The sequence below is a fragment of the Neovison vison genome, chromosome 6, assembly GCF_020171115.1.
Source record: "Neovison vison isolate M4711 chromosome 6, ASM_NN_V1, whole genome shotgun sequence".
In the NCBI taxonomy this organism is placed as follows: Eukaryota; Metazoa; Chordata; class Mammalia; order Carnivora; family Mustelidae; genus Neogale; species Neogale vison.
The window spans coordinates 3,490,965-3,516,818 of record NC_058096.1 but is presented as its reverse complement, the minus strand read 5'-3'; the positions used below and the strand labels follow the sequence as shown (position 1 = coordinate 3,516,818).

Sequence of the window (25,854 nt, the reverse complement as noted above, 5' to 3'; positions counted from 1 at the left end):
GTCTTACAGAGAGCCTGTGGCCATGTGCACGGGCGCCTCTCGCTCCCCGGGCGATGTCTTTGTCCAACTGACACCTTGGGGGGGGCAACTGCACACGGGGCCTCCAGAGAAGGAGGATATTCTTGGAAGAGCCGTGACTCCGATCTCCCCAGGGCGCCAGAGAAGCCCAGGGGTCGGGCTGGCGCCCGTCGGAACCTGAGCTGCGTCGGAGAGGGCGACGGAAAGCTGGTGGCTGGGGCTTCGGCAGAGCCCCGGTTTGGCCCGTCGGCAGCCTGGCCCTCGCTAAGCACCCGTCTGGTCTGGAAAGCTCTGCTCCTGACCGTGGGCTGCTCCCAGGAGAATGGGTTGGTCCAGGTTCAGAGTGAGGGAAATAGATATAAATATTACAAATATATTAGATGTGACATATGTTATAAGGCTATGGTATCAGCATAGCATATATTAGTATAGTATGAAGCCACAGGATACACAATACAAAATGTTACATTAGGCATAATATATAATGTATAATTATATTATGTAAGATATTTACATATTATATAGTACATATAATATTATGTATGTGTATAATGTAAATGTATAATATGTTATGGATAATAATAACATACTATATTATATGCTATATATGTAATATATATTATATGTATTATATACAGTAGTATCTGATTTGCATTACATACAGTAATGTATCATACAGCATATTATACATATGATACATATGATACATATATTATAAGAGAAGGGAGAGGTGGCAGGTGGGGGAAGTGTCCCACGCTGTCCCCGGTGGCAGATTCCTTTGGGTGAGCCTCAGTTGGCCCCTGCCTGCCCCAGATCTGTAGCTCACCAGAGCGTGTCCTCATGCAGATCCTGACAGCCCGGTGACCTTCTGGTACCAGGTCACTGTCCTGGTGAAAATGGACTTCAGGGAGCTCGAGGAGGTGGACCCCAGGCTCCTGGACCACGTGCGGCTTCTGCACTCCATGGTAGGTGAGGAGGACAGGCACCGGGCGGGAACCGAGGGTCAGGATGGGGGGTTCTACAAGTGACCCCAACATGGCTGACTCTGAAGCAGACGTGAATTCTGAATCTATAAAAACCAGCCTGAGAGGGGCAGGGTTTATGTGCAGTACAACGGACGGCCTGCCGCAAGCAGCTCGCCGCGTTCCGAGGCGGTGGTGTCCTGCGCTAGCCCGTCGCCGCGTCATCTCTCTGCTTCCATAGAAGGGCGCCGCAGCGCAGACGGCCCAGGCCCCCGTGCCGCGCCCTCTCTAACCCCCCTCGAGCCCGCACCGCGTGGAGGTTGGCGGGCCTCAGGGACCGTGCCAGGTGGGGGCCTCTTGCTGCCGGGGTCTCTGCGCTTCGGCACGAGCCGCATTGGGGGTTGGGGGCTCTTCCCTGTGGGGGCTGCCTGCCATCACAGCGTTTCCACGCGCAGGAAGCCGGAAACACGGCCACTGTGACAACCAGAACTGTCTCTAGATGTGGCCGCATGTCCCCGGAGGAGCCACACCAGGCCCGGGGGAGCGCCCCCACAGTGGACACGGCCCCACAGGACCTTCCATGGGAACCTTCCCGCGCTGCCCAGAGCCCCCCCAGGCTGAGAGCCCCACGGCGGGCGGGGCCTGGCTCCTCTTCACCGCCGGGCGGCTTTCCCGGGGACCGTCTGGCCTCAGGGCCCGCTTCGTGGGCGCGTGACCCGTGCAGTCACCCGGCGAATAGACAGGCCTCAGCCTCGGCTGGCTGTGTGGTCCACGGGCGGGCGCAGCCCCAGCACAGACGGCACTCACGCTCCCCGTGTCTGGGCCGTCGGGGACAGCAGCTAGACTGGGGTTCCTCCACGTCACCTTCCCCTGGCGGCCTCCTTAACTGTCCCAACGGGGAGGGATTTGCCTTTTTTGGTTTGTTGAGGGGCTGGGGCTGCCCGGCTGGCCAGTGAGAACGTGGTTCTAAGACTGCCTGCCAAATCCCACCACGGCGCCTTCGCTGTGCCGCCTGGGGCAAGTCGCTTCACCTCCCTGGGCCTCAGACACCTCCGCGTCATCAGAGTAATTGTCCTCCTGCCTGTGACAGGGGCTCTGGGGCTCACAGCGTACACATAAGGAGCTGACAGCCGTGCCCACGATGTAGGCTCTGAGTTGTGGTTGTTGGTATTTTAAATTGTATCGTCTGGGTTCCCCCCTGTCCCCTTCATGAGCGTGGGTATTGCTCCCACAGGGGTCCTGCCTCCCATGGGCTCCCGCTTTGGCTGGCGCTGGGCACCCCGACTCTGGGATTCCCACAAGGCTGGAGCCAGGGGCGCGCTGTTCTGCCTCCGGCGGGAGCAGCTGTGCCTCCGCGTCCCCCCCCACTGGGAGAAGGGGGTGTCGGGTCTCCCCAGGGGAGACGGGCTCTAGTGCCCCCCAAACCTGCTTCTGATTCCACATCTCCCTCAGGGTGAGGTGGGCTGGGGTCCTGGGGGGGAGCCGGGGGTTTTCCTGGGGCGGCCGTACGGAGTGCTGCAGATGGGGGGCTCACACCCCCCACCTTCCTCCCAAACGTTGTGGAGACCATCTAGAAGCGAAGAGTGGCCAGGGCGGGCTCCTGCCGTAGGCTGCGAGGGAAGGTCTGTCCTGGGCCCCGTTCCTGGGCGTGTGGGGTCTCTGTCTGTGGCTGGGGTTCTTCTTTGCGGCAGGACACGAGTCGTCTTGGACAGAGGCCCACCCCAAGGACTGCCCGATAATTAACGACACCTGCCATGACTCTATTTCCAAACAAGGTCCCGTTCCGAGGTTCTGGGGGTCGGGACTTCAACACCGGGTTTTTTGAAGGGACCGGAATTCATCCCATGACAGTGCATTTGCAGAAGTGTTCATGGTCTGGGTTGTAGGACTTTTACTGGGATGATGACCAGCAGAGGCACAAGGCAGAGGGTTTTCCCCGAGGGGCAGAATGGTGTGCGCTTGTGTGTGCGTGTGCACGTGTGCACGTGTGCACGCGTGTGTGCATGTGTGTGTGCACACCTGTGCGTGCTTCTCCGGGCCTCAGTCTCCCTGTCTGTCGGATGGGCGCCTATCCGTGAGTGACGCTCTGGCTCTGGCCTCCCAGGTCACCAGCGCCTTGCAGCCGCTGCGTCCCGCTGTCCACCACCTACAGTCAGCCCGCGGGGACACCTCCCTCACGGTGTCACAGCTGCTCCTGGGCCTGCCGCGGCTGGTGCCTGTGGCCCGGGTCTCCGAGATGCTGGACGAGGTCGTGAAGCGCGTCTATGAAGTGATTGACATCCAGGCGCAAGGTGCCGCTTCCCCTCCGTCCTCTCCGCGGTGGTGGGGGCGGGGGAGTGGGGGCGGGGGGGGTGCCCTGCAGGACGAACAGGGGCGAGGGGAGGTCTGACCTGTACGCAGCTCATTCGGGCCCAAACCAAACTGAAACTGAGCTCCAAGGTGAAGATTTGAGAGTTTTTTATTTTCTTTTTTTAAGATTTATTTATTTATTAGAGAGAGAGTGAGCACAAGCGGGGTTGGGCGCAGAGGGGGAGGGGGTCTTTAAGCCGACTCTCCTCTGAGCAGGGAGCCTGACAAGGGGCTCAATCCCACAACCCTGAGATCATGACCTGAGCCAAAACCAAGAGTCAGACGCTTCACCGACTGAGCCACCCAGGCGCCCCCAGAAGGGTTTTGCACCCACATTGGCCTTCCCTTGGCTCCCTCCCTCCGGGTCCCCTCCACGCCGTCCCGCCCGGATTTCCCCTTCCACTGCAGCGCCGGCGAACAGGTCCCCGAACAACTACGTCATGGCCATCGCTTCCGCTCTCGGGGTGCTCGCCTGCCCTCTTGCCGTCCCCCACCTTCCCCAAAGACACCGTTGGTCCTGGGAGGCCCGTTGTCGAACCGCACAACACTGAGCGTGGTAAACCACCAGAGCTGGTCTCCTTTCTGGAAGGAGATATCTAGCCCTCCTCTTTGTCAGGGGTCAGCAAACTTTTTCTGGAAAGGGCCACACAGGACGGGGTTTTGGCTGTGGGCCCCATGGCCTCGGTCTCCACGGCTCGGCTCTGCCCTTGCGCTGTGGACCGCGTGTGAGCGGAGGGCTGGGCCCCGTGGAGCGTTCTTGCCCACGGCGGGAGCCAGACGCCCCTGCCGCTCCCTGGGCTGAGGGGGGACGGCTTCTCTGGCTGGTGGGGCTTCTGTGACATGAAGGTCACATGTAAGGGGGGTGCGGGGTCTGCAGCCCAGGGAAATCTCCAGCGATTGCATTTTACTCCGTTCAAAATCCGAAATGTTCTTCGAGACCCGACTGAGCTGCGCCCATAAGGGAAGGCACCTGCGGAGAGCAAACCAGGTTTACCCCCCGAGGCGGTGGGCGAGTTTCCAGCAGGGGCGCCTGGGCCCTCTCGTAGCGGTGTCCGGAGTCTACTAGGGGACAGCTGGGGGAGGTCCGAGGGAGGGGGGCTCGGCTCTAGGTTGGACCCTCTCGGAGAGCGGGCACAGAGCCGAGCCCGGGTGTCTCAGCACGTCTTATCGGGAAGGAGGGGACCGGCAGCTCAAAGATAAGCCACGAGCGGTAAAGCGGAAAGCGAGTGGGGGGTGGTTGGCAGGTGACTCGGCGTCTGTGTGTCCCGTCTGGCTGGGACGTGGCCTCACTCTGTCCGCTTTATCCGGGTCGTGGAGCAGCTTGTCCGGCCCGTGTTCTGCCGGAGCGTCCAGCTGTGGGGGAGGGTGACGGGCCTCTTCTGGTCCCCAGGGGCGGCTCCGTTCTCCTTCGGGTCTGGAGAACCGCCTGGCCACGAGGTTTATTCCTGGGCGGGAGTTTCAGACCCCATCACTTCAGGACCCTCCAGACTCGCTGGTGGCGGCAGCTCCACCTGTTCCCAGCCCTCGGGGCTGCCTGTGGCCTGAGACGTGGGCCACCCGCGTGGATGAAGGCGCCTGGCGGGCCCCAGAGCTCTTTAAGACAGGGCTCCGGCAGTTACTCTGAGACTCTGCCCACGCCACTTCTTCAGCCCGTGTGATGCCCGTCTGGAGGTTGAGGCGAATGACGAGGTGGTTCGGGCTGGGACACGCGGAGTGACAAGGCTGGGACAAGTGTCTCACCTACTCCTCTTGTCAACAGATGTCGACGAATGCTTCATCGATGGCCTCAGCGCTTGCTCCGGGAAGGACCAGTGTTTGAGCGCGGAGGGCTCGTCCCCATGCACCTGTCACCCTGAGCCGCCAGCCTCGGGTCCCCAGAAGCTGGACCGCACGTGCAGAGGTGAGCGACCGGGCCCTCCCGGCTCGGGGAGGCATGGCCCAGGGAATCTGCTCAGGCTAACTGGGTCGCAGCCCACAGGGACCCTCCTGTCTTGCAGAGAGGGAATGACCGGCTTGTGTTCCAAGGAGAGTCACTTAGTTCTTTGTAGCATGCTGGATCCCGTAGTGGGCTCGTCCTGCGTTCCTCGGAGCTGGTGATGTTGCTTATGTGCCGGCCACCACGCTGGATGCTGGTGATAGAAACACGTGCAAAGGGGCGCCTGGGTGGCTCAGTCGGTTAAGCATCTGCTTCCAGCTCAGGTCATGATCCCAGGGTCCTGGGATCGAGCCCCATGTCCGCTGCCTGCTCAGCGGGAAGCCTGCTTCTCCCTCTCCTTCTGCCTGTCTCTCACCCTGCTTGTGCTTCCTCTCTCTCTCTCTCTCAAATAAATACATAAAATCTTAAAAAAGAAAGAAAGAAAGAAAGAAACACATGCAAGTAGGTCACAACCTTTGCTCCAGGAAACTCAGAAGAGAACACACCAGACACTTGCCAGGCGTGGCAGGCCAGGAAGATTCCTCTCTTGCTTGCTGCTTACATCGGGACCCTTCCGAGAGTGAAGGGGACATGACTGATACTTGCATGGAGACCACAGGTGTGACCTTGACTGTCCCGTGACCACAGGGTCAACCTAGACGACCCTGACGAGCACGGGTCTAGCTCTGGCCCAGGCTGGTCAGGGAATGTGACGGGCGTATACGTGCTAGGTGCATGTGATTAGCTTTTGCCACCACGGGGCTTCTAGTAAGACGCAGCTGCGTGTGGAAGGTGCCGTGGCGTCGGTCAGCCCTGGCGTCTGGGGGGCGGAAGGCGGTGTGGAGGGGTGGAATCGAGGCATCGGTGAAAGAGGAACCCTAGGGACTCCCTGATGAGTTGGAAGCAGGAGAGGGAGCGGGATAGGGTGGCTTGCCCACATCCTGGTTGAGCCGCGAATACGTGGTGATTTCTGGGGGGACCGGGTATGGCTCGGTTGACTAGCGTTGTCCTTGATGATAGTCATTGTAGGAGACGGCAGCGAAGCCAGGGTCCACGCCCGGGGCTGGCGCTCCGAAGGGGAAGGGGGCCTTGGCCCGGAGTCTGTGCAGGATGAGGCGCTGACACACGGCCAGGGTGAGGCAGGAAGCACGGCAGGAAAGAGCCTCCGACAGTCCAGAGGGAACCATCCCTCACGGACAGGTACCCAAAGAGGCTCAGAGAAACGAGCAGGCATGGAGGAGGCGTGGCTCTCAGGAGGGCCTTTGAAAAGGCCGGAGATGTCCAAGCACGTGTGGGTGCTGGTGAGGAGAGACCCTGGCTAAGTTGGGCAGCTCCGGGACCCGGGTCCAGCCTTGCCTCCTGCAGGAGGCTGCCCTTGGAATGTCTTCTCCCTCGCTGAAGGCCATCCCCAGCTGGGATGACGGTCACCTGCGGCTGCTCTGGTGTGCGGCTCAGGGCAGGCCGGTGCCCGTGGGCTGCAGGGCTGTCTGTGGGACGGTGAGGGGGAGACCAGCCACGGCACTGCCGGCGCACGAGGAGGGAGTGGTGAGGAGGGTTGTGTTCCTCTTCGGTTATTCGTCCACTCATCCATCCGAATCTACTCATTCGTTCATCCATTCTAGATCCTCCCTCCCTCCCATGCATCCATCCACCCGACCGTCCACTGCGTATACAACACACTTTACTGAGTGTCTGTGCTGCGCCAGGCGCTGTCCTGATGGTTTCTTCGGTGTCCAAGAGCCCTCGCTCCCTTGGCTCCCATTTCAGTGAGGAAGACGGCACAGATGTGGACAAATACCAAATGTGGGGCCGTGGTCGGCTTCCACGGCAAAGGAGAGTGACGGGAGGGGTGGGCCGGGGCTGTGGTCTCAGGTGTGCTGGCCAGGGCAGGCCCCTGGACAGGGTGACCTTTGGGCAGAGACCAGAGTGAAGTCGGGCGTGAGCGTGGGGGGCAGGATTGTGCTAACACGCTCCAAAGCCACCAGCGTGCGGACCCAGGGCCTGCGGCTGCCCCTCTCACCGGAGAAGGCACTAAGGGTCTCGGGCTGGGGGTCGGTGGTGGATTATGTGGGGGCGCCGTGGCACCGCAAGGTCCTGAGGCCGGAGGCTCAGAAGCAGGGAGAGGAGACGGTCAAGGGAAGTGGAAGAGGCACAGGAGCTGCACGCGGCTTTGAAGGTGAAGGAACCGCTGGCCGCGGAGACGGTGAAAGCCAGGCCTGGCTTCTCCCCCGGAGTCTCCAGAAGGAGCTCAGCACGGCCCACGCCTGCCTCTTCGACTTCCGAGCTCCATAGCAGTAAGAGTGAATTTCTCTTGTTTTAAGCACCACACGTGTGCTCATTTGTTACGGCAGCTTCGGGAAACGCGGGCACAGAGTGAGGTCAGGCCCCGGCGGGGGCGCGTGCCTGATGGGAGTCCAGGAACCAGCAGGTGGAGGGGACGGAGTGCAGAGGAGGGGACGGGGACAGGGGCAGGGCCAGGCAGGACCCACCCTGCCCAGAGTGATAAGGCCACAGAGATTCATGTCTTTATTCTGGAAACTTGTGGACAAAGAGAAGCCCAGAGAGGAGCATCACGAAGGTCCGCTGACCCCCGAGACCCTCCTCGCCCCTCTGTCCCTGTCTGCCGCCTGCCCCCAGCCTCATTATTCCGAACCTCCTTCAACGTATCACTCCGTCGGTCCTACTCCACGATGTATCTCTAGGAGATGAGAGAGAGAGATTAAAAAACAAAACAAAACAAAACAACCCAAATACCAGATCATATCTTCCCTTAACCCCAAACCACAGCTCCTTAATCTCATCAAACATCCAGTCCGTTGAACTTTCTCCCTGCCCCATCTCCATCATGACTCTCGGATGGTTTGTTGAATTGCAACGTGGGGGTTTCCCTCCACCTCTCTGTTTCTCCTCGTAATTGCTGGAGGACGCGGCACCCCCTCCCCCGGCTGAGTTTCCCGTGAGCTGGGATCTGCTGACTGGCCTCCAGGACCCCATCCTCTGGATTTTTTTTTTTTAAAAGATTTTATTTATTTATTTGACAGATAGAGATCACAAGTAGGCAGAGAGGCAGGCAGAGAGAGAGGAGGAAGCAGGCTCCCTGCTGAGCAGAGAGCCCGATGCGGGGCTCCATCCCAGGACCCTGAGATCATGACCTGAGCCAAAGGCAGTGGCCCAACCCACTGAGCCACCCAGGCGCCCTCCTATGGATTTTCTAAACCACAGTTGGCTCTTCCTTTGGTGGCACCCGGATCCCTGTGCGTTGATGAAGCCAGTGGACTCCTTCCTAAAATGTTCCCAAGCGCATCAAAGACACGGGATGCCAGAGCAGACGACAGCACCGAGACAGGCCGTTGAGATCTCAAACCCCCAGGTGGTGACTCAGCTGTCCCAAAGCATGCTGTCCCCTCCCATCCATTTGGCCAACCGTCCGTTGCTGGACTCGGCTGCTCTGTCTCCCCAGCAGAAGCCTTCGGGGAAGGCGGCAGGCGTGCGCCCTCAGGTCCCAGAGATTCCTGAGGGAACCAGGTGCACTTGCCTGCTCTGGCCCCGACGTCATGGAAGACCCTTCCCTGCCACCTTCCTTTCCCCATGTCTCCCCTTCACTGCCCAGGTTTCCCGAAGCACCTGCTTGAGAGTCCTTGACTCAGGGAGAGCCCAAACGGACCTGTAGGCTAGGCGTGTCTTTGCACGTTGATTGAATCATGGGGTTCAGCCGTGGGAGCGAGGAGCACAGGGGATGCTCTGGGAGACCACACTGTCCCGTGGTACGAGACTCTGGGGTTCCTGCGGGCACCAAGCTCGCGATCGAAGGAAAGGCTACGTTCTAGGTAGAGGCAAGTGAGAATTAAGATTCTTTCTCTCCTCTACGTTGGACCCCCGATGTCTGCTTATGATCCTCATCCGGGTTAAGCACCCCTCACTCGGTGATGGGCATTAAGGAGGGCCCGTGATGTGATGGACATGGGGTGTCGCGTGCAGCAGATGAGTCGCTGACTTCTGCCTCTGAAACTACTGATGTCCTATATGTTGGCTAATTGGATTTGAATAAACTAAAAAAAAAAAAGAAAAACCAAGAACCCCTAATGCAGAAGTACCATCCGATTCAGTCTCAGATTGGACCTTTGCTTGGCAGGACTCCTTCGCACGCTGTAGGTGCCGTCCTGCTCTTCCTGTTTCTGTGGGCTTAGTGGCCGTGCGGAGCAAGCGGGACTTTCGGGGACTGTCCTCTGAGGAAGACAGGACTGTGGAGGGCGCCCCGCAGCGGACTAGAGGACCTGACGCCCCTGTGTTCGGGTGCTGGGCGGAGAACAGACCAGGGGGCTCATGGCAGACCCCGGATCCCATCTCTCTTTCCTTAGTGGCGAATCTGGGAGTTTTACATGGGGATGTGCCCCACAGCAAAGACTACGTTTCTCTCCCTCCTTAGTGACTCACCGTAGCCGAGGAGAGAGAGCAGAAGTGTCCCCAGGAGCCGGGAAGGCTCTGCAAGGGCACTGGCTCCGCTGAGACCAGGTGGTCATGGCCCCATGAGGACCAAGGCCCTGTTCGCCATCCGAGCCACATGGTGACCTCGAGGTTAGACCCTAGCGATGGCGGAGCACAGATGGAGAAGGAGCCGGGCCTGAGCGGCCACGGAGGTTCTCCACGTGAGAGTACAGCTGGGGCTTGGAGCCCCGTCCTGTGCGCTGTCCTTTCACGCGCAGCAGCTGACCCCGATCTAATGAGGCTGGGGCAGGACCCGAGGCAGGGGGCCTGCAGGGGGAGGTCCTGGGAGCAGCGGCTGGCGGTGGGACAGCGGGTGTGGTGGGGACGGGCCTCCCCAGGACAACGGGGCACGAACTACAGGCCAGGCTTGCAGGAGAGAGGGCTGCAGGTCAGGGCTGCCCCTTGTGATGGCCGGGACCTTCTCTCCGATGACACAGACTAGGGGCCGAGACAGCCCACTCCACGCGGCTGGGGAAACTCGGTCGTTCTGGAACCTGGTTTATTGCTTTAACAACCGGCACCAACAGTGGAAGGTAGGGGCCCGTCTTGGTGGCCCAGCACCCAGTGTTTATTTCCCTTGCTCCCTGCCCAGTTTTTTACACTCTTGAAATCCTGCCATTGACACAATCTTGTATCCTGCTTTCTTCACTCACCATCACATCACATCAAGTTTTCTGGGAAGCCACCTCGTCGTTGTCCTTAGGATTTTTGATGGTTGAGCAACAGAGTGGTCCCCCTTATATGCAGTTTTGCTTTCCACAGTCATCCGCCCGTGGTCCTCTGTGGCCCTATGGTCCGAAGGTCAACAGTATGGTCCAAAGGTCAACAGTATGGTCTGAAGGTCAACGGTATGGTCTGAAGGTCAACAGTATGGTCCGAAGGTCAATAGTATGGTTTGAAGGTCAACAGTATGGTCTGAAGGTCAACGGTAGCCTAACCCCAGGTCACAACATCTGTGTGTCTCACCCCCGTTCACCTCGTTCCCACGGGCATTTTGTCGTGTCCTGTCATCACAAGAAGGGCGCACGCAGGGCCGTGAGACAGCTTGAGAGCAAGAGCGAGCACATCCACCCAGGCAGCCTTCATTACGGCATACGGCTAGAATTCCGCTTTCATGCCTCGTTACTCTCGCTATTCTCTTCCTGGGCCTGGTTTATAAGTTGAATCCTATCACAGGAATGTAGATAGGCCAGCACGTGGTCTAGAACAGGGTGTGTTTCTATCCCCGGCTCAGGCACCCGCTGCCTTGAGATGCCTTCCCCATGGATGAGGGGGGACCACGGCTTCTACAGCAGTGATATGAGGCTTTTTGCTGTTTCACTTCAGGGGGTGCATTTAGCCTGCTTCCAGCATTCTGCCGCAAGAACTGCAACTTTCATTAACATTGTTACGGAGCACATTGTAATCGCGGAGTCTGAATGAGTCACTTAATTCACAACCCCTTTAAAAAGGACAGAACAGTGAGGACCCTCCCTTTGTTCATAACAGGCGAGAGCTACTTAGCACTTAACTCTCCCCCAGCTTTTTAATAAGCGATTTATGGTCTCACCTCATTTAGCCTTTAGAACGCCCCCGGCACCTGCCAGTGCAGCGCTCATCTTCAGAGGAGAAAGGCCAGTGAGAGAAGGTAATTGTTGGTACGAGGTCTCTGAGCCAGTTCTAACAGACGACGGGGTCCTGAGGCCGCCTTTCCTAGTGCGCTCTGGCAGGAGGGCCCTGCTCTGATCCTGGGTTGTCTGTGGGCCACGATGGTGCTTCTTGCGGGGACAGCTGTGACAGGGTACGTGTGGCCAGTGGCCATGCCCGTTCCTTCCCCATCCGTGTGTAGGACCAGGATCTGACCAGTTCTCTAGGGCGATGGGGTTTTGTCTTCGCTCTTGCAGAGCCTGACTGGCATGTGATTTAAGGTTCCTGTCACTGACTCCTCCTGCTCTGCTGGGGGAAGGGGCAGAGGCCACGAGCTGATGCGGGGAGGCGGGCTGGTCCCCAGCACCACGTGAGGAGTGGGGGTGCCCAGGGTCAGTTCTTCTCCTCCTGGAATGTTCCATCTCACAGCAGATGAAGCTTCACGGAGGGAGGAGGCTTGTCTCCTGGTCACTGCCAGTGAGTCTCTGTACTTAGTAAACAGCAGGTGCTCAACCAACATTTGTTGTCAATGAACGGAAAGGCAGGAGGGATGGTGGCTGTTCCAAGGGTTCTTGGGTGTTAAAGAGAAGCACCTGCCAGCCCCACTCCTGGCAACAGAACCCTCTTCTGCATTAGCACTTCCGTCTCTGCGCAAACGTGCCCACAGGCTTTACACGGAACCCCGCAGGCCGTCCTTCCTCTCCTGCACCGCGGCGAGCGTGCCGAACAGTCAGCGAGCCAAGGAGGCAGAGTACAGTAACCGACAGTGCTCTGGCTCGCGTTCCGAGATAACATCAGGCTCTGATTACCGTTAGGAGCGTTGCCAGCCACACTGTGCCGAGTCACTCGACGTCCTGCTTTGCAAGTTTCCTTCGAGATAAAGGACGCTCGGGAGCAAAACATCATGGGGAGAAGCTGCACCCCCCGCCGTCTCCTCTAACGGGCAGAAAAGACGAACGCAGTCTCCAGCTCCGAATGTCAGTGAATCCCAGCGGCGATGGGCGGCAGCGTAAGGTTTCCATTTAGAGGCCAGTGTGACTGAGCAGTGCGCGGGCAGGAGCTGGAGGTACGGACCCGTGGAAAATGTGGCACAAGTTTCAGCTGCTTTTCTTGGGAAATTAGTCATCCAATTAACGACACGCAGGGCAGCTGGATCCTTGCACAAAGCAAAACCCGTCAGAAATCCCTCATGGCTCCCGCCTGCCATTCCGGGAACACGGTCTGTTTTCAGGATCAGGTGGAACTGTGTTCAAGGTCACCCGCACTCCCTGCGACACGGTATCCTTCCCAGCGGGAGCCTCATAGCTACTCGGCTCCATGAAGAAATGTCTCCTGAAGCCGGGGCTTGGCGAGGGCAGGGCTGCCGGCGGGAGAGGCAGCCAGGGCTGGAGAGAAGCAGCGGTTCTCCTGTGCCAGTGCTCCTCACAGGCCGTCACGGCTCTGACCGTGGGATGCTCAGAATCTTAGCTCGAATCCTCAGCATTTCTACCTTTACAAGCTTCAGGTGTCAAGCTGACGGGCCCGAGGGAAGAGAGGAGAAGAGGCCGCCCTGGGAGATCTCGGGAAAGGCGGGATCCCCAGGGGCTCCAGAGATGGGTCAAGGTTGCCCAGAAGAAACGAGGGTCCAGACCCGTGGACACACCCCGGCAAACCTCAGGTCCTGGGTCTGGCTGATGGCCACCAGACGGGGGAGGCCTCGGGTTCTCTCGGATCACGCAGGGCCGAGAATTGAGCATTATTTTCTGGGGCCACATTTTAAGAGGAAGTCAGAAAACTAGCGGGCCATGAGAAGGTGTCCTGCGACTGAAGGACGAAAATCCTTGTCAGAGGGAAGATGGAGGGAAGGAGGCGAAGGATGATTTCCTCCGGGTCACAGAGGTGGGATCGGCCTGCCAGTGTTGAAAGCCAGCTGGTGGGCCGCGCCATCAAATCTTCCGGCATGTGGCACGGTCCTGCCAGTGGAGACCTTGACGGCTGTCGGAGGAGAGCTCCGTTCCTGGAAGCCGGTGACAGAGCAGCACAGGCGGGTGCTGGAAACCACAGCACCCGGCCCTGTCCCAGCTCTGGGGACAGAAGTCCAGAGCCGGTGTCCCCAGGTCCCAGAGGGGGGTGGCGGCAGGTGTGCCTCCGAAGGCTGGCAGAATCCACGCCGTGCAGGTGTATGCTCGAGAGAGGGCTCTCCAGCCCTGCGGCTATGCCGGGCAGAGGGACTGCAGGACCCTACGGCCATCCGATTTTTAAAGTTCTGAGGACCCTTCTCACTGTTTCCAGGGTCTCTGTGCCGCCTTCCCACCAAGGGCGCGGGAGGCTCCCCTCTGTCCAAGTCTGGCCAGTGTCTTAACGCTGGTGGCTTTGATTTTAGCTGTGCGGACGGATGCGAGGCGTGTTCTCACTGTGGTTTTGATCTGCATTTCCCTGAAGACCAGGGACGGTGAGGACCTTTTCGTGTGTCTGTCGGCCATCCGGATGTCTCTTTGGAGAAAGATCTGTTCGGATCCTCGGCCCGTATTTTAATTGGATTGTGTAGGGTTTTTTGTTTTCTTGCTATTGGACTGTAGGAGTTCTTCCTGCGTCTTGGATATTGGCCCTTCTCAGGTGTGTGATCGGTGAAAGTCGTCTCCCATCCCGGAGCCTCACCTTGTGGACCGTCTCCCTTGCTGTGCCGAAGTGTTGGGTCGTCGTTTCCCTTTTCCCTTGTGAATTTTGGGTTGGTTCGCTGATCTCGCTTGCTCCGTGTTTCACAGGCTGCCCTCCCATCCGGGACTACGCCATCCTCAACGTCACCAGCAGCAGCTTTCGGGTGTCCTGGAGTTTCAATTCTACCCGGCGCCGCCCTTTCCACGTGCGGGTTTACAAGGGGGAGGAGCTCGTCTGGAGCGCCAGGACCGCGGGGAGGACCCTGCAGGTGGCCGGGCTGGAGGCCGGAGAGCTGTACACGGTGAAGACCGGCTACCAGGCGTGCGGGGCCAATGTCACCGCCACGCTGGCCGTCCGAACAGGTAAGTGCCGTTGCACGCACTCAACTCGGTACCTGTGCGCCTTGGTCCCGCCTTCGTCCTCTTGGCCGCGAGATTCACATCCTCCTTCACCAGGTTCCCAGGGCAGGACAGGACAGGGCAGGGCCTCCCCTTCCTGGTGGGGCTGTGGCGGCTGTCTGTGCTCCCACGTCCTCGGGGCAGGGCTGTGGCGGCTGTCTGTGCTCCCCGCGGCTCCCCTTGTGTCCCTACATCTCGTCCTGTCCCCGGGGCTCCCTCTCACACCTGAGCAGAGGCAGGACCGTGGCGAGCCCATCTTCTGGTTAGAAGGACTTAGAAAGCAATCAGAGAGCACAGAGAAAAACTGTAATAAAGCAAAAGTGGCAGCGATCTTCATGGCCCGACACCGAGTTCCCAGGACTGAGTCCCCAAACCAGAGCGAGTGTCACGTGAAATCCTCTCGGACCTGCTTCCTCTTACACGTGATGCACCCGACAAGCTAATGCTGTCCCCACTAGAGGGTCCGCAAGGCAGCCTGCTTTCACCCAGACGAACACGTTACAGGTGGGAACCGGGATTCCGTTCCGGAGAGGGTGGCTGGTGTGGCCGAGGGGGCTCTGCGTCTGGGTCAGGTCCAGCACTGGGGGCGCTGTCCTAGGCTGGCCGCTGGCTGGGAATGGTGGGGCTCCCAGACATGCTGGTCTGGGGACAGTGCGCAGAAATCACCGCGTGGGAGACCCTGTGGGTGTGGCTCTCGTAGAGACGAGGGCCAATGACCGTAGCAGTGAATGAGAGAGGGATGGAACGAGCAGGGCTTTAAGGACATGACCGTATATCCTTTGTGAGCCGGTCTGGGGCCTGACTCTTGCTAAATTGTCACAGCTCATAGCATGGGCACCCAGAGGACGCCCCACCAGCCCCAGGCAGGGAATACGCAAACCGTGGTATTTGAGGTTTCTGATTTCGGGGCAGGGAGCACCCCATCTGCTCATTCCCTCCTCCACGTGCTGCGGGGAGTACGCGAGGGAGCACTCTGCTCCCTAGGTCATCCCAGGAATGAGGGCGCACCCCAGGGCTCCCCGTCCCCGGCGCGCCACTGTCCCTTGTCCCCTGCTCCCTCCCCAGCTCCTCTCAGGACAATGTACGGAGCAACTTCATGTCCAGCAGGACGTGCCCTGGGAACTGACCCACCCGTGCCCTCAGGAAAGTTCCAGAAGACTCCCGAGATGCTAGCCCTTTCTCTCCCCAGCCTTGGTTTTCTTCTCCTTCTCCGTATTGTCAAAATGCTGTGGTGGGCACACTGCCCTTCTAAGGAGCTTGGTTCACTTTCAAGGCTCTCTAGTGCATTAATTCGGCCATGCTAGGAGCCGGCCGGCTTGGGAGATGGTGGGCATGATGGCTGCAGTGTGCACAGAGCCTCGCGGAGAACCCAGGTTTCCCGGGCACAGGTGGACGTGCCCTTCCAGGTGCTGCGTGTTGTGGGCAGGGTTGAGGCTGACATCAAGGGACTCCGTCCGGCTGACCTGAGCTAGAAACACACGGCACACAAGCTGCTGACATTTCCGTGGCCTGTCGAGGCGTGTGACACTGTGGGGATAAACTGTGCCTCCAGCCCGGGCTTGCTGGTCTGGGGGGAGCGGCTATTTGGTTGTTGGAGAAGCAGAGACGCGGCAGGACCTGCCGTGGATGTGGGTCTCACTCTGGTGATGAAAAAGACACGTGTCCCCCGTCCCGTCGCAGTTTCAGCTTTGCTTATGTACCAGCGAAGGGAGGCTCCCTCGCAGGGTGACCGCCCCGGTGGTTTGCGGGGACAGAGTAGGTTCCCCAGGTGGGACTTCCGGTGCACACCCCTGGAAAGTTCTAGGTGAATGGGGTGCATTGGTCACCGAGGGCCAGGGCCTAGGTGGGGTCTGGCGTGAGGGCCTGGCCGGCCGTGCGTGTGAATGGGGCGGGAAGGTGGGGTGACGGCTGGCGGGAGGGGCCTTCAGACCCGCCCCGTGGTGGCTGAGTGCCCGTCCCGCTGGCGGAGGACAGCGGCTCCTGTCCGCCCGCCCCTGCTCTGACTGAGAAGTGGCGCGTGTCGGGCGGCTCCTTCCTTCCGTGTCCCCCACCACGGCTCCCCGTGTAGGACTCCTGCCTCCATCTGTCATGGAGGACATAACAAACGCCCCCGCGGGAGAAGAGCCTTTCTGGGGGACAGGGACCGCGCAGCGTGGGACGGCGCATCACCGACTGGATCGTGTGTGCTCCTGCTGTTGCAGACGCCCGCATCTTCCGGGTCACCATCAGGGTCCTAAACCGCACCGCGACGGACGAGCTGTGCAGCCGTAGCGGCCCTGAGTACCGGGACTTCTCTCGACAGCTGCTCAGGGAGGTAAAGCCGGAACGCAGACGCGGTGCCCCGTGGGGGCGTCTGAGCGAGACGCCCGCCCGCTCCAGCTCCGGGGCCCTTTCTCTGTGCCTGCGCCGCCGCAGTCCAGACCCCGCACTAATTACCGGCAGGGGCGCTCCCTGTCACGGGCACTGGATCTGGGTTTGGGGCAGCTGCCGTTGGAACCATGCTTTGGTTCACATGGGCCCTTGCTGGTGTGTGCCTTCCCTCCGGGGCCCCTGGGTGTTGATCTGTCTCCTGGTGCTGGAGCCACTTCTCGGGGGAGGCATTCACCAGGAACCACGGCCTCCGTCCCTCCCTGTGCCTCCCCGGGGACAGCGGCACACAGGCCGGGAGCACCAGGCCAGTAGCCAACGCTGTCTACCCTTGGGTGATGGGCCAATTAGACAGCAGAGGGACTTGCTACGCAGCCGAGAACTCTAGAAATGGTCTGAGAGTTTATCCTTCTGCAAACTGACAAGTTAGTAGGCTCTTGACAGCTCCCTCTGCCCCGCAAGTCCCACCGGGCTGACGTGGAGGGGTGCAGGGATGGGATGCACGCGTGGGTCTGCGTCACAGCCGAGAAACCCCAAGCTCAGGGAAACTGAATCTCGTAAAAGACTGAAGGAAAATCTGCCTAAATGTTGCCCCAGAACAAGACACTGTCTTGACGGCGGCCGACATGATGCGATCTGCCCTTTGCTCTATCTCTCTCTGGAGGCCGTTAACCCCATGAACATCTTGGAAGGAGATTTGAATGTTAGCACCTCTGCTGGCAAGACGTGTAGCCGTGGGGCAGACGGATAGCGGGTTTCTGTCCACATTCACCTGCCTGGTGATCCTACCTCATGCCCAGGCATGGTGTGGGGACAGGGCAAGGCTGGCCTTCTGCGCTGGGCACCTGCTTGCCCACGTGTCTCCCCGGGGACCCAGCCAGTAAGCAGAGGCCACTCCAGGAAGCCACTCACTGTCGGTCTGGCTCACACACATTACCTGCGCACCAGTTTCCGGGCACCCAGAGGGGACTGTGCATCTCCCACTCTGTGGTGGGGAACCCAGTTGTCGGTTTCCATGGATTCTCACAAAACCTGACCTGGCCCGGCCCGGTGTCCCGGGGGAGGCCTGACGGGGGTGCGGGGAGCCGGGGCATTTCTGTTTGCCCCAAACGGCTGGTGGCTGGACACCTCCTGTTGTTCGCAAAGGGGACAGATTCTGTGTCCCAGCCATCGGTCCCATGGGAGGACGCTGATGGAGACACCTGTCATCTCTTCTTGGCCAGGTTGAAAACTCCCTCCCGCCGGTGCTGTCCGACCTGCACAGGAGAGGGAAGCTGAGGCTGCGGGTCGTCTCTCTCCGGGCCGGAAGCGTGGTGGTGACGCTCAGGCTGACGGTTCAGGACCCCGAGTTCCCCGTAGGAGTCTCCACGCTCGTCCCCATGCTCCCACCTCTGCTGGCCAGCACGGTGTTCCAGATCGAACCGCAGGGGACGCGCGTGCAAGGTCGGTTCCCCTCCACTCCCAGGCCTGGCCCAGCCACATTCTTTCAGGTGCACGTTTATTGTAAAATGTTGATCAAGTGCATGAACTTGTCTCCTTATTCCGCGTTCCTGCACGGGATCCGGAAGCCTGCCCACGTCCCACACCTCCTTGCTCTGGGTGGGAGAGGGACCCCAGTGCCCGGGGAGCTCGCTCCCGCAGATGGCCCGGAACGCAAGGTGGGACGGACCCAGAGGACTCTGGAGGGGACGGGCACTGGGGGCTGACTCTGTGTCAGGGCCCATCCCCCCCCCACCACGCCACCTGCTCACGCAGGTGTCTAGTTCCTTGGCCCAAATGTTATGTAATTTTACTTGATGTTGCCTTGAGGCAGGAAGTCACAGATCACGGGAGAGGGAGAGACCCAGAGACAGAGAGACAGGAGGGTGGGCGGAGACGGGGAGGAGAGAGTCAGAGATAGAGGTAGACAAGGGAGAAACAGAGATATAGACAGGGAGAGACAGAGATATGGAAAGAGACAGAGAGACAGAGACAGAGACATAGAGAGAGGCAGAGACAGAGAGACAGAGACAGAGACATAGAGAGAGGCAGAGACAGAGAGATAGTGAGATAGAGATAGACAGAGACAGAGAGTCAGAGAGATAGAGATGGAGGCATGGAAAGAGACAGAGACAAAGAGACAGTGACAGAGATATGGAGAGAGACAGAGACAGAGACATAGAGAGAGGCAGAGACAGAGAGATAGTGAGATAGAGATAGACAGAGACAGAGAGTCAGAGAGATAGAGATGGAGGCATGGAAAGAGACAGAGACAGAGAGAGAGATAGAGACAGAGAGACAGAGTGACAGAGATATGGAGAGAGACAGAGACAGAGAGACAGAGAGTGAGAAGGAGACAGAGAGAGACACAGACACAGAGAGAGCCTGCTGACATGTAAGGAACTTCTTGCCACTCAAACCCGGGGATGAAACTCTGCGCAGCGAGAACTCCGGCAGCCTGCCTGGGGCCCCGGGGGTCCGAGAATGAGCTGCTCTCTCCTTCGCGCTCGGTCACCTTCTGGCTTGCTGTTCCAACCTCCCCCGGCCCGCGGATGCAGGGAAGGAAGGACGAGGGACGGTCACATCTGAAGTCAGCCTGGAAGACCCCTGCTCGCTTAGCCTGGGGGTCACTCTGTCACTCACTCTCAGGGACAGAGAAGCCAGTGGTCCCCTGCACAGGGGAGGCCTGCTTACCTGGGCTCAGGGACAGTGTTCAGGGAGGCATAGGGGTGCTCTGTGGGTGGGTCCTCAGCGGACACCCCCAGGACCCCCCTGAGACCAGGCTCCAGCCATCTCTGGGTGACCCAGCCAGTCCCTACGTGCTGTTTCCCCGCCCTGTCCCTGTGCATCATGCACTGGGTGACACGGGATCTTAGCCAGTGTGTTGAGTGGTAGCCCCCAAAAGAAATGTCCATCTAAAACCTCAGACTGTTTGTAAGAGGGTCTTTGCAGATAAAATTAAGGTAAGGATCTGAGATCGTCCCGGATCAGGGGTTTCCAGCCCATCTGGAGGCTTGCGGGGTCTGAGAAGTGACGCGGAGAGAGAGGAGGCACCTTTGTCACTCATGTTCTAGGGTTGTTCGCAGGTCATGTTCTGCGTCCCTGTGAGGTTCCGGAAGCCTCTCCACAGTTAGGAGCCCCCCCAGGCTCTCACCCAGCAGGCTCCCTGCCCCATGGTGGGCTGTTTGCTGAGGACCCGTTGTGGGAGGCCCTCCAGAGCCGGGACCCGTCTTCTGCCCAGTGAGGGGGGCGGGGGGATGCCAGACCCCGTGCAGGGTCTTCTGACCCAGTGACTGCTGGCCGCTGTCACCAGGGTTGGCAGGCACAGCCCCCACTCTGGCGGGTAGCCCAGGCCCGGGTCCTCCCCAGGAGTGCCCCAGCCCCGAAGGCGGGGGCCTAAGAGGAGAAGCACATGAAGCCGCTGTCGGGAGCGCTGAGCCACAGGCCAGAAAGCGCCTCCTCTGTGGCTTGCACAGAAATGCTGTTGTTGGCGGCCGCGGAGAATTCCCGGTGACTGGGGGCTCTCGCCTGCCATGAGTCAACACGTCCCAGCAGCGTGGGGGGGTCACGTGGTCATGACCTCAGCTTCTCCCCGAGGCCCATCTGTTGGGGGAGTCACTGGGCGGCCACGTGTCCTTGGTCTGGCTCCAGGAGGGCGCGTCTCTCACTGAGCCGCACCCGCTCCCAGGAGCCGCACCCTCCGGGAGACCGCCCACCCTCGCCCCTGCAGCAGGGCTGGCGGGAGCAGAGCGGGACCCCACGCGCGGGGCCCCTGCCCCTGCCCCTCGGTGGGCACGTCCAGAAGGAGCCGATGCCAGCTGGCAGCTCTCACCGCAGACCCGCCTCCTCCCTCTGAGGTCAAGAACCACCGGGCCTTGGGCTTTCATGCAGGACCCAGCAAAGCCGTCCTGGCCGGACCCTGGGCTTGCCTGCCGGCTGCATGCCGCGGAGCCAAGGCTCGGTGAATCACCCCGAGTGAAAATAGCCACCAGGTGCTCAGCGGTGGGAACTCTGGTCTGGGCCGTGGGGCCTGTGGTCTCCTCGGGTCCCCACCGCCCGGCCAGCCTGGGCTCCATCCCCGAACCTGCTCGAGCTGCCCCAGGCTGGCGGGGGGCAGGGCTCCAGGGAGACGGGTCTGTGAAGGATCCGGGGGCAGGGGTGGGGTTGGGGGGGGGGACTGTCACATCTGCTGCCGCATCTGCTGGTCTCGGGGAGCTGTTTCCGTGAGCTTCCATGAGGATCGCATGAAGCAAAACCGAGAACCACAACCGGATCGGACGGCGCGTGCAGGCAGTTTTCTCTGTGCAAAGCTGACCTTGTGCCCGGTCTCGACTTCAGTCTGGGCCAAGTCCGGGTTCCTCTGGCTCACCGAGCACGGGTCGGGCACTTCCGCCTACAGCTCTGGGGGGACCCGGTACAGAAGGGTGCGTGCACGGGCCACCCAGCCCACCCTGGGGGGTGACCAGCCTGCACCACCAGCCGAGGTGACTCCGTTCCCTGCCACCTGCTCCCCTGGGGCGCATGGGACAGGCAGTGACCTGAACGATGGACCCTGGGGCGTGGGAAAGCCGTCCCCTGAGCTGGAGATATTTATTCCTTAAGGTTTATCACATGTATTCCACGTAGCCCCTCGTCAATCAGTGTCAAAACGCAGGAGACCATTTCGAGTGGGGGTGGCAGTCCCCCGGGGGACCGGAAGAGGGGATTGGAGAAGGCGGGAGAAGGAAGGGAATGGGGGCCCCTGTGAGCCTAGTCTCAGGGTTTGGCTGATGCTGGTCCTGGCAGCCGCTGGTTGGAAATTCCTGGGCTGCGGTGCCGGAGCAAGTGGGTAGGGGGATGGGCGGCCCTGGGCGGCGGGGTGGGGGGGGGCGTTGACGCACTTACCTAACCCTCTTCCTTGCTCAGCTCAGAAGGGTTCCCAGGGACATGGGGCCTTTGGGATTCTCAGTGTCCCAGACCGGGGAGGAGGTGTTCGAGGGCCGTTCCTATCTGTGTCACTGAAAGTCCGCTTTACACTTAACCAGACTCCCGCGGGCTCTGTCTCTTCTTTGCTGAAGTGCTAAGTGTTGGGGTGTTGGTGCGTCAGGGAGAAGGACAAGTGTCCCTCCTTGGGGGCCTGGGGACAAAGAATAAACAAGAGAGGACTATATTCACACTTTTGGGTGCTAATTGCTCTAAAAGGAACCAAGAGTCCCTAATCGTTGCCCGTGAACCAGCCAGCCAGCAGCGAGGGTTGGCACAGGCAGGTGCGCTGTCTTGGGTCAGGGACAGGCTTCCGCGGACGGTTCTGCCCAGGGCCTGCCTCCCGGGGCGGCCCGATGCCAAGGGCACGCCCCTGACTCCCACCTTCATCCCTCAGACTGTTTGCCGCTTGGGACGAACTCTGCCCCGTTGCCGTTCTGTTTCCCGAGTAGCCCCCAGCCGTTTCTCACCGGCTCCTGATTCTCTTCCGCCCGCCCAGCAGATTGGGACGAGTGTGCAGAGGGACACGACTGCTCCCCCGCCGCCCAGTGCATCAACCTGGAGGGCTCCTACACCTGTCGGTGCCCGACGGCCAGGGACGCCGACCCCTCCCGCGCCGGCCGGGCCTGCCAGGGTGCGCCCCTGCCTGGGGACCTGATATCCCATAGCCTTTCTAATGCCCACAGGCTGCAGTCCTGCACGCTTTCCTTAGTCATGTAATGACTGGGGACGGGGCCCAGCACCAAGTCCCACGCTGAACACAGATCTGGAGACACTGCCCCGTTTGCACAAGGGCCCGGGGGTTTATCCGGGGCTCGGCAGCCTCCTGGCTTGTGCTCACTCTTGGCCCATCAGACCCGTCTCCTCCACCGAATGGAAGGGCCCTACCTCCCCCTCCGAGAGCACGTGGGGGGCTGCGGACAGGGGCCCTGCTACATGTTCATAATCCCATAATCCCCAGCAAGACAGCCCATGTCCCCGCTTGGGGCCCACCTGGGGAGCTCTGCCCGAGGGTGGCATCGGGAGGGGTTTTGGACCAGACGTCCCCTCTGAGAGTGGATGTGTGTATCGGCAGGTGACGTGATGAGCCCCACGGGAGGTGACCCTCCTCCGGCAACGGGCGGAACAGCCCATGGCCGGGAGACTCCCGCCTTGTGGCCCAGGCCTGGGCACCCCTGGGGCACCCCTGCTGCAGGCCAGACCCAGACCGCAGGGCCCCCACCCAGGAGAGGGGGCAGCAGCGTGGTCAAGCAGGACAGAAACGGCACAAGGCAAGGCATGGGCGAGATGTCCAGCGTGGCCCTAGGCCTGGTGGCCAGCCAGTGGACCGCCAGCAGGACTCCCGGGACAATCCCCAGCTCCCCTCCTAGGACCATGAAGGGCTTGCTGGACACCTCTGGATGGTCAGCAAGAAACTCCAGCATGGAACCGTCCTTCTGGCCCACCCCTAGTGAGGGCCCCACAGACCACATGGAGTGGCACGCCAGTGTCCCCACTTGGAATACACCAGCGTCTCCGGGCCCCACAGAGCCACGCGACTTGGACCCTGGGCCCTCCATTCCCCCTGACCTGCCCTCAGCCCACACTGCTGAGTCTCTGAAGCTTGCAGCCTGTGGTGAGTGCCTCGGGTGGCGTGTCCTGGGGCACGTGGGCCCTGAAGCCCCGGCACAGTGGGAACTGTTGAGTTCCGGTTGGCAAAGGCTCCCCCATCAAAGACCTTTGCGAAGAGTCAGGGGTGTGGCTCACTGTACGGTCAGGCCAAGCGGGGCATGGCACAGCCGCATCCCTGCCAGTGGCTTCTGTCTTGTTAGGATGGGAACCTGGTCCCTGTGTGTTCTCTAGGCCCCTTCTTTCTGTCCCCAAGGCTCTAGCCACCCAGAGCAGAAGCAGGAAGTCGGGCATTGGGAGGGGACTGCGTGGGGGGGAGGGGCGTGTGTCTTATCAAGCTCTGTGGGACATCCCCCAGAAGTGTTGGACACCCCGACATCTCCACACCTCCCCTTGAGCACAGTCTCCCGCGCCCCAACAGTCGCGCTTACGCCACACAGAGGGCTTAGCCCATTGCCAAGGTCTTGGGGCAGCCCTGTGGGAGACAGTCCTGTGTAGGAAAGGGGCCTGGCCCTGCAGCTCCCACAGAGGAGGCCACACTTGGCATCTCCGTGAGGTCACTGCGCCGGCCCAACCCTGGGCCGTGTGCAGACAGAACTAATGGTCGGATGCCGCTCCGTCAGTGTGTTCCCTCTGCTGAGCAGTGTGGGTCCCAGGACAAGACTTTAAAGCCCCAGTAAGCCAGTGTTGTCGGGCACCCCTGGGATCACCCTGAAGGAACGACCCTGTAGCCAGCAGGGGCCACTTCTGCTGACCCCTGCATGTGTCTGCTCGGGGGTGGAGGGGCACCCCTTCTGCAAGAGCCACCCAGAATCTGCTCAGGAGGTTTACTTTGGGGAAAGACCAGGGACCTCAGTGGCAGAGAGGACCCCATACTGGAAGGGGCAGGAGTCCCAGCGAGTCTGGGGCTCAGGAGGGCCGTTTCGGGAGCCGGCACCGCACGCATGGCTAGCTAAAGGGGACTTCATAGGACTTCCCCCGGCTGGCGTCCCTGGATGCCCTCTCGTGGCCCCGAGTGGTGTATCTGATGTTTGCATCTAGTGAGGCTTCTCTGGTCCTCTCTCCTCGGAACTGGATTAATTTCAATCTTCTCGGTGTTTATGTCCCCTTCACAGTTCCCGCCCCCATTGAAAAGGTCACCGTCTCCGATGTGACCAGCACCAGCTTCCACGTGGCATGGGCGGCGGATCTCGCCCTGCACCCCACCTTCCAACTCACCCTGGTCCCCGCGCAGAGCCCCGCGGTGCACCTGGAGACCCGGAACGCGAGCCTGACGCTGTCAGGACTGGAGCCCGGCGTCCTGCACCTGGTGGAGATCGCGGCCCAGGCCTGCGGGAAAGGAAGTGCCCGGGCCCGCCTCAAAGTGAGGACAGGTAACTGGTTTCAGAGACGCTTGTTGCTGCTTGTTCTTAAAAGGAGGGAACAAGCGTGAGAATGACTTTCAGCAGCACGTTCAGCACAAAGGAGCGGCATTCCTTTGCGAGGGGCTGGGTTCTGCCCTCTCATCGGCCAGGGAATGCCTGACTCTGGTCCCACGAGGCTGGCTCGCGAAGCCCAGCCAGGAGGCAGCGCATGTCGGGGAAAGGCGTGGGGCAGACCGTAGGCAACGCGGGGACGCAAAGCGCTCAGGACTCTGCCGGCAGAGGGGGCTGCCGCGGGAGACCTGGGCAGTGCCAGTGTGCTGAGTGTTCAGTAAGCTCTCTGGCTGGTCCCGCTCTCTGCACACCTGGACTTGGCTTCTAGGAGGGACCCGTAGACACTGGGGAGTCAGACTGTTCGACAGCTCGGCTCTCACGGTCCTGATCACTGTGCGTCCAGAGAAATCCCTCGTTTCTCCTCCTATACTCCCATCATCCAGATGTTTTCCTGAATGTCTAACTTGCTCGGACAGCCGCTGGCCGGCTGATGTTGCAGATAGGTCCTCAGACCTTAGGCAGCGGCCTCAGGGCTGATGGTAACGTTCTCCAAGGTGGGGGACACAGCCCTTGGGGATGCCAGTAAGAAGAGCATAGGGCTTCTGTCTGTGTCCCTTGAAGTACGGATTCGCTGTGGGCTGGGAGAGCAGAGGGAGGACGCCGTGCAAGGACGTCCTCCGGCAGGCAGGTTCATGGTGAGCTTCTGGAGAAGGGGCGGTCAGTGTCGGCTGCCGGCCAGGTTGAGCCCATGCTGGGCTGTCAGCATCGCTGTGGCCTCGGATTGTCTCACCCGCTGGAGGGAGGAGCCCCCGTGGGCATGAGACTCATACCTGGGGCAGGTCCGTGTCCCTTCTCACCTGGACACCTGTGCACCTGTCCCGCTTCTGGGGCTTTTAGACCAGGCTGCACCGGCCCTCTGGTGCTGTGACAGCAGGAATCCCAAGAACATGGCTTTGTGGGTCATGCAGCCGTGCGCCCTGGGATGGCTTTGTGGTTTGTCCTAGGCCTGGGCGACAAGCCGTGCCAGGAGAACCTTGGCCTTTCCCCCACGGCCCAGAACACTGGGCACGTAGCAGGTGCTTCACAGGTATCTGGTGAAGGACTGACGAGGTGGTCACCATGCCGGACCCCAG

At 60.4% G+C, this 25,854-nt stretch overlaps 1 protein-coding gene across 1 annotated transcript in view; it reads left to right on the top strand.

Annotated features, from left to right (window-relative positions):
* UMODL1 (uromodulin like 1) overlaps window positions 1–25,854 on the top strand; it is a 56,539-nt gene that overhangs the window by 9,798 nt on the left and 20,887 nt on the right. The window contains exons 4-13 of the mRNA XM_044254939.1: window positions 865–983; window positions 3,085–3,271; window positions 5,089–5,229; window positions 14,100–14,354; window positions 16,592–16,704; window positions 17,981–18,200; window positions 22,201–22,332; window positions 22,774–22,992; window positions 23,107–23,313; window positions 24,422–24,679. Coding sequence (XP_044110874.1) covers window positions 865–983; window positions 3,085–3,271; window positions 5,089–5,229; window positions 14,100–14,354; window positions 16,592–16,704; window positions 17,981–18,200; window positions 22,201–22,332; window positions 22,774–22,992; window positions 23,107–23,313; window positions 24,422–24,679 — 1,851 coding nt within the window. The remainder of the gene's footprint in view (window positions 1–864; window positions 984–3,084; window positions 3,272–5,088; window positions 5,230–14,099; window positions 14,355–16,591; window positions 16,705–17,980; window positions 18,201–22,200; window positions 22,333–22,773; window positions 22,993–23,106; window positions 23,314–24,421; window positions 24,680–25,854) is intronic.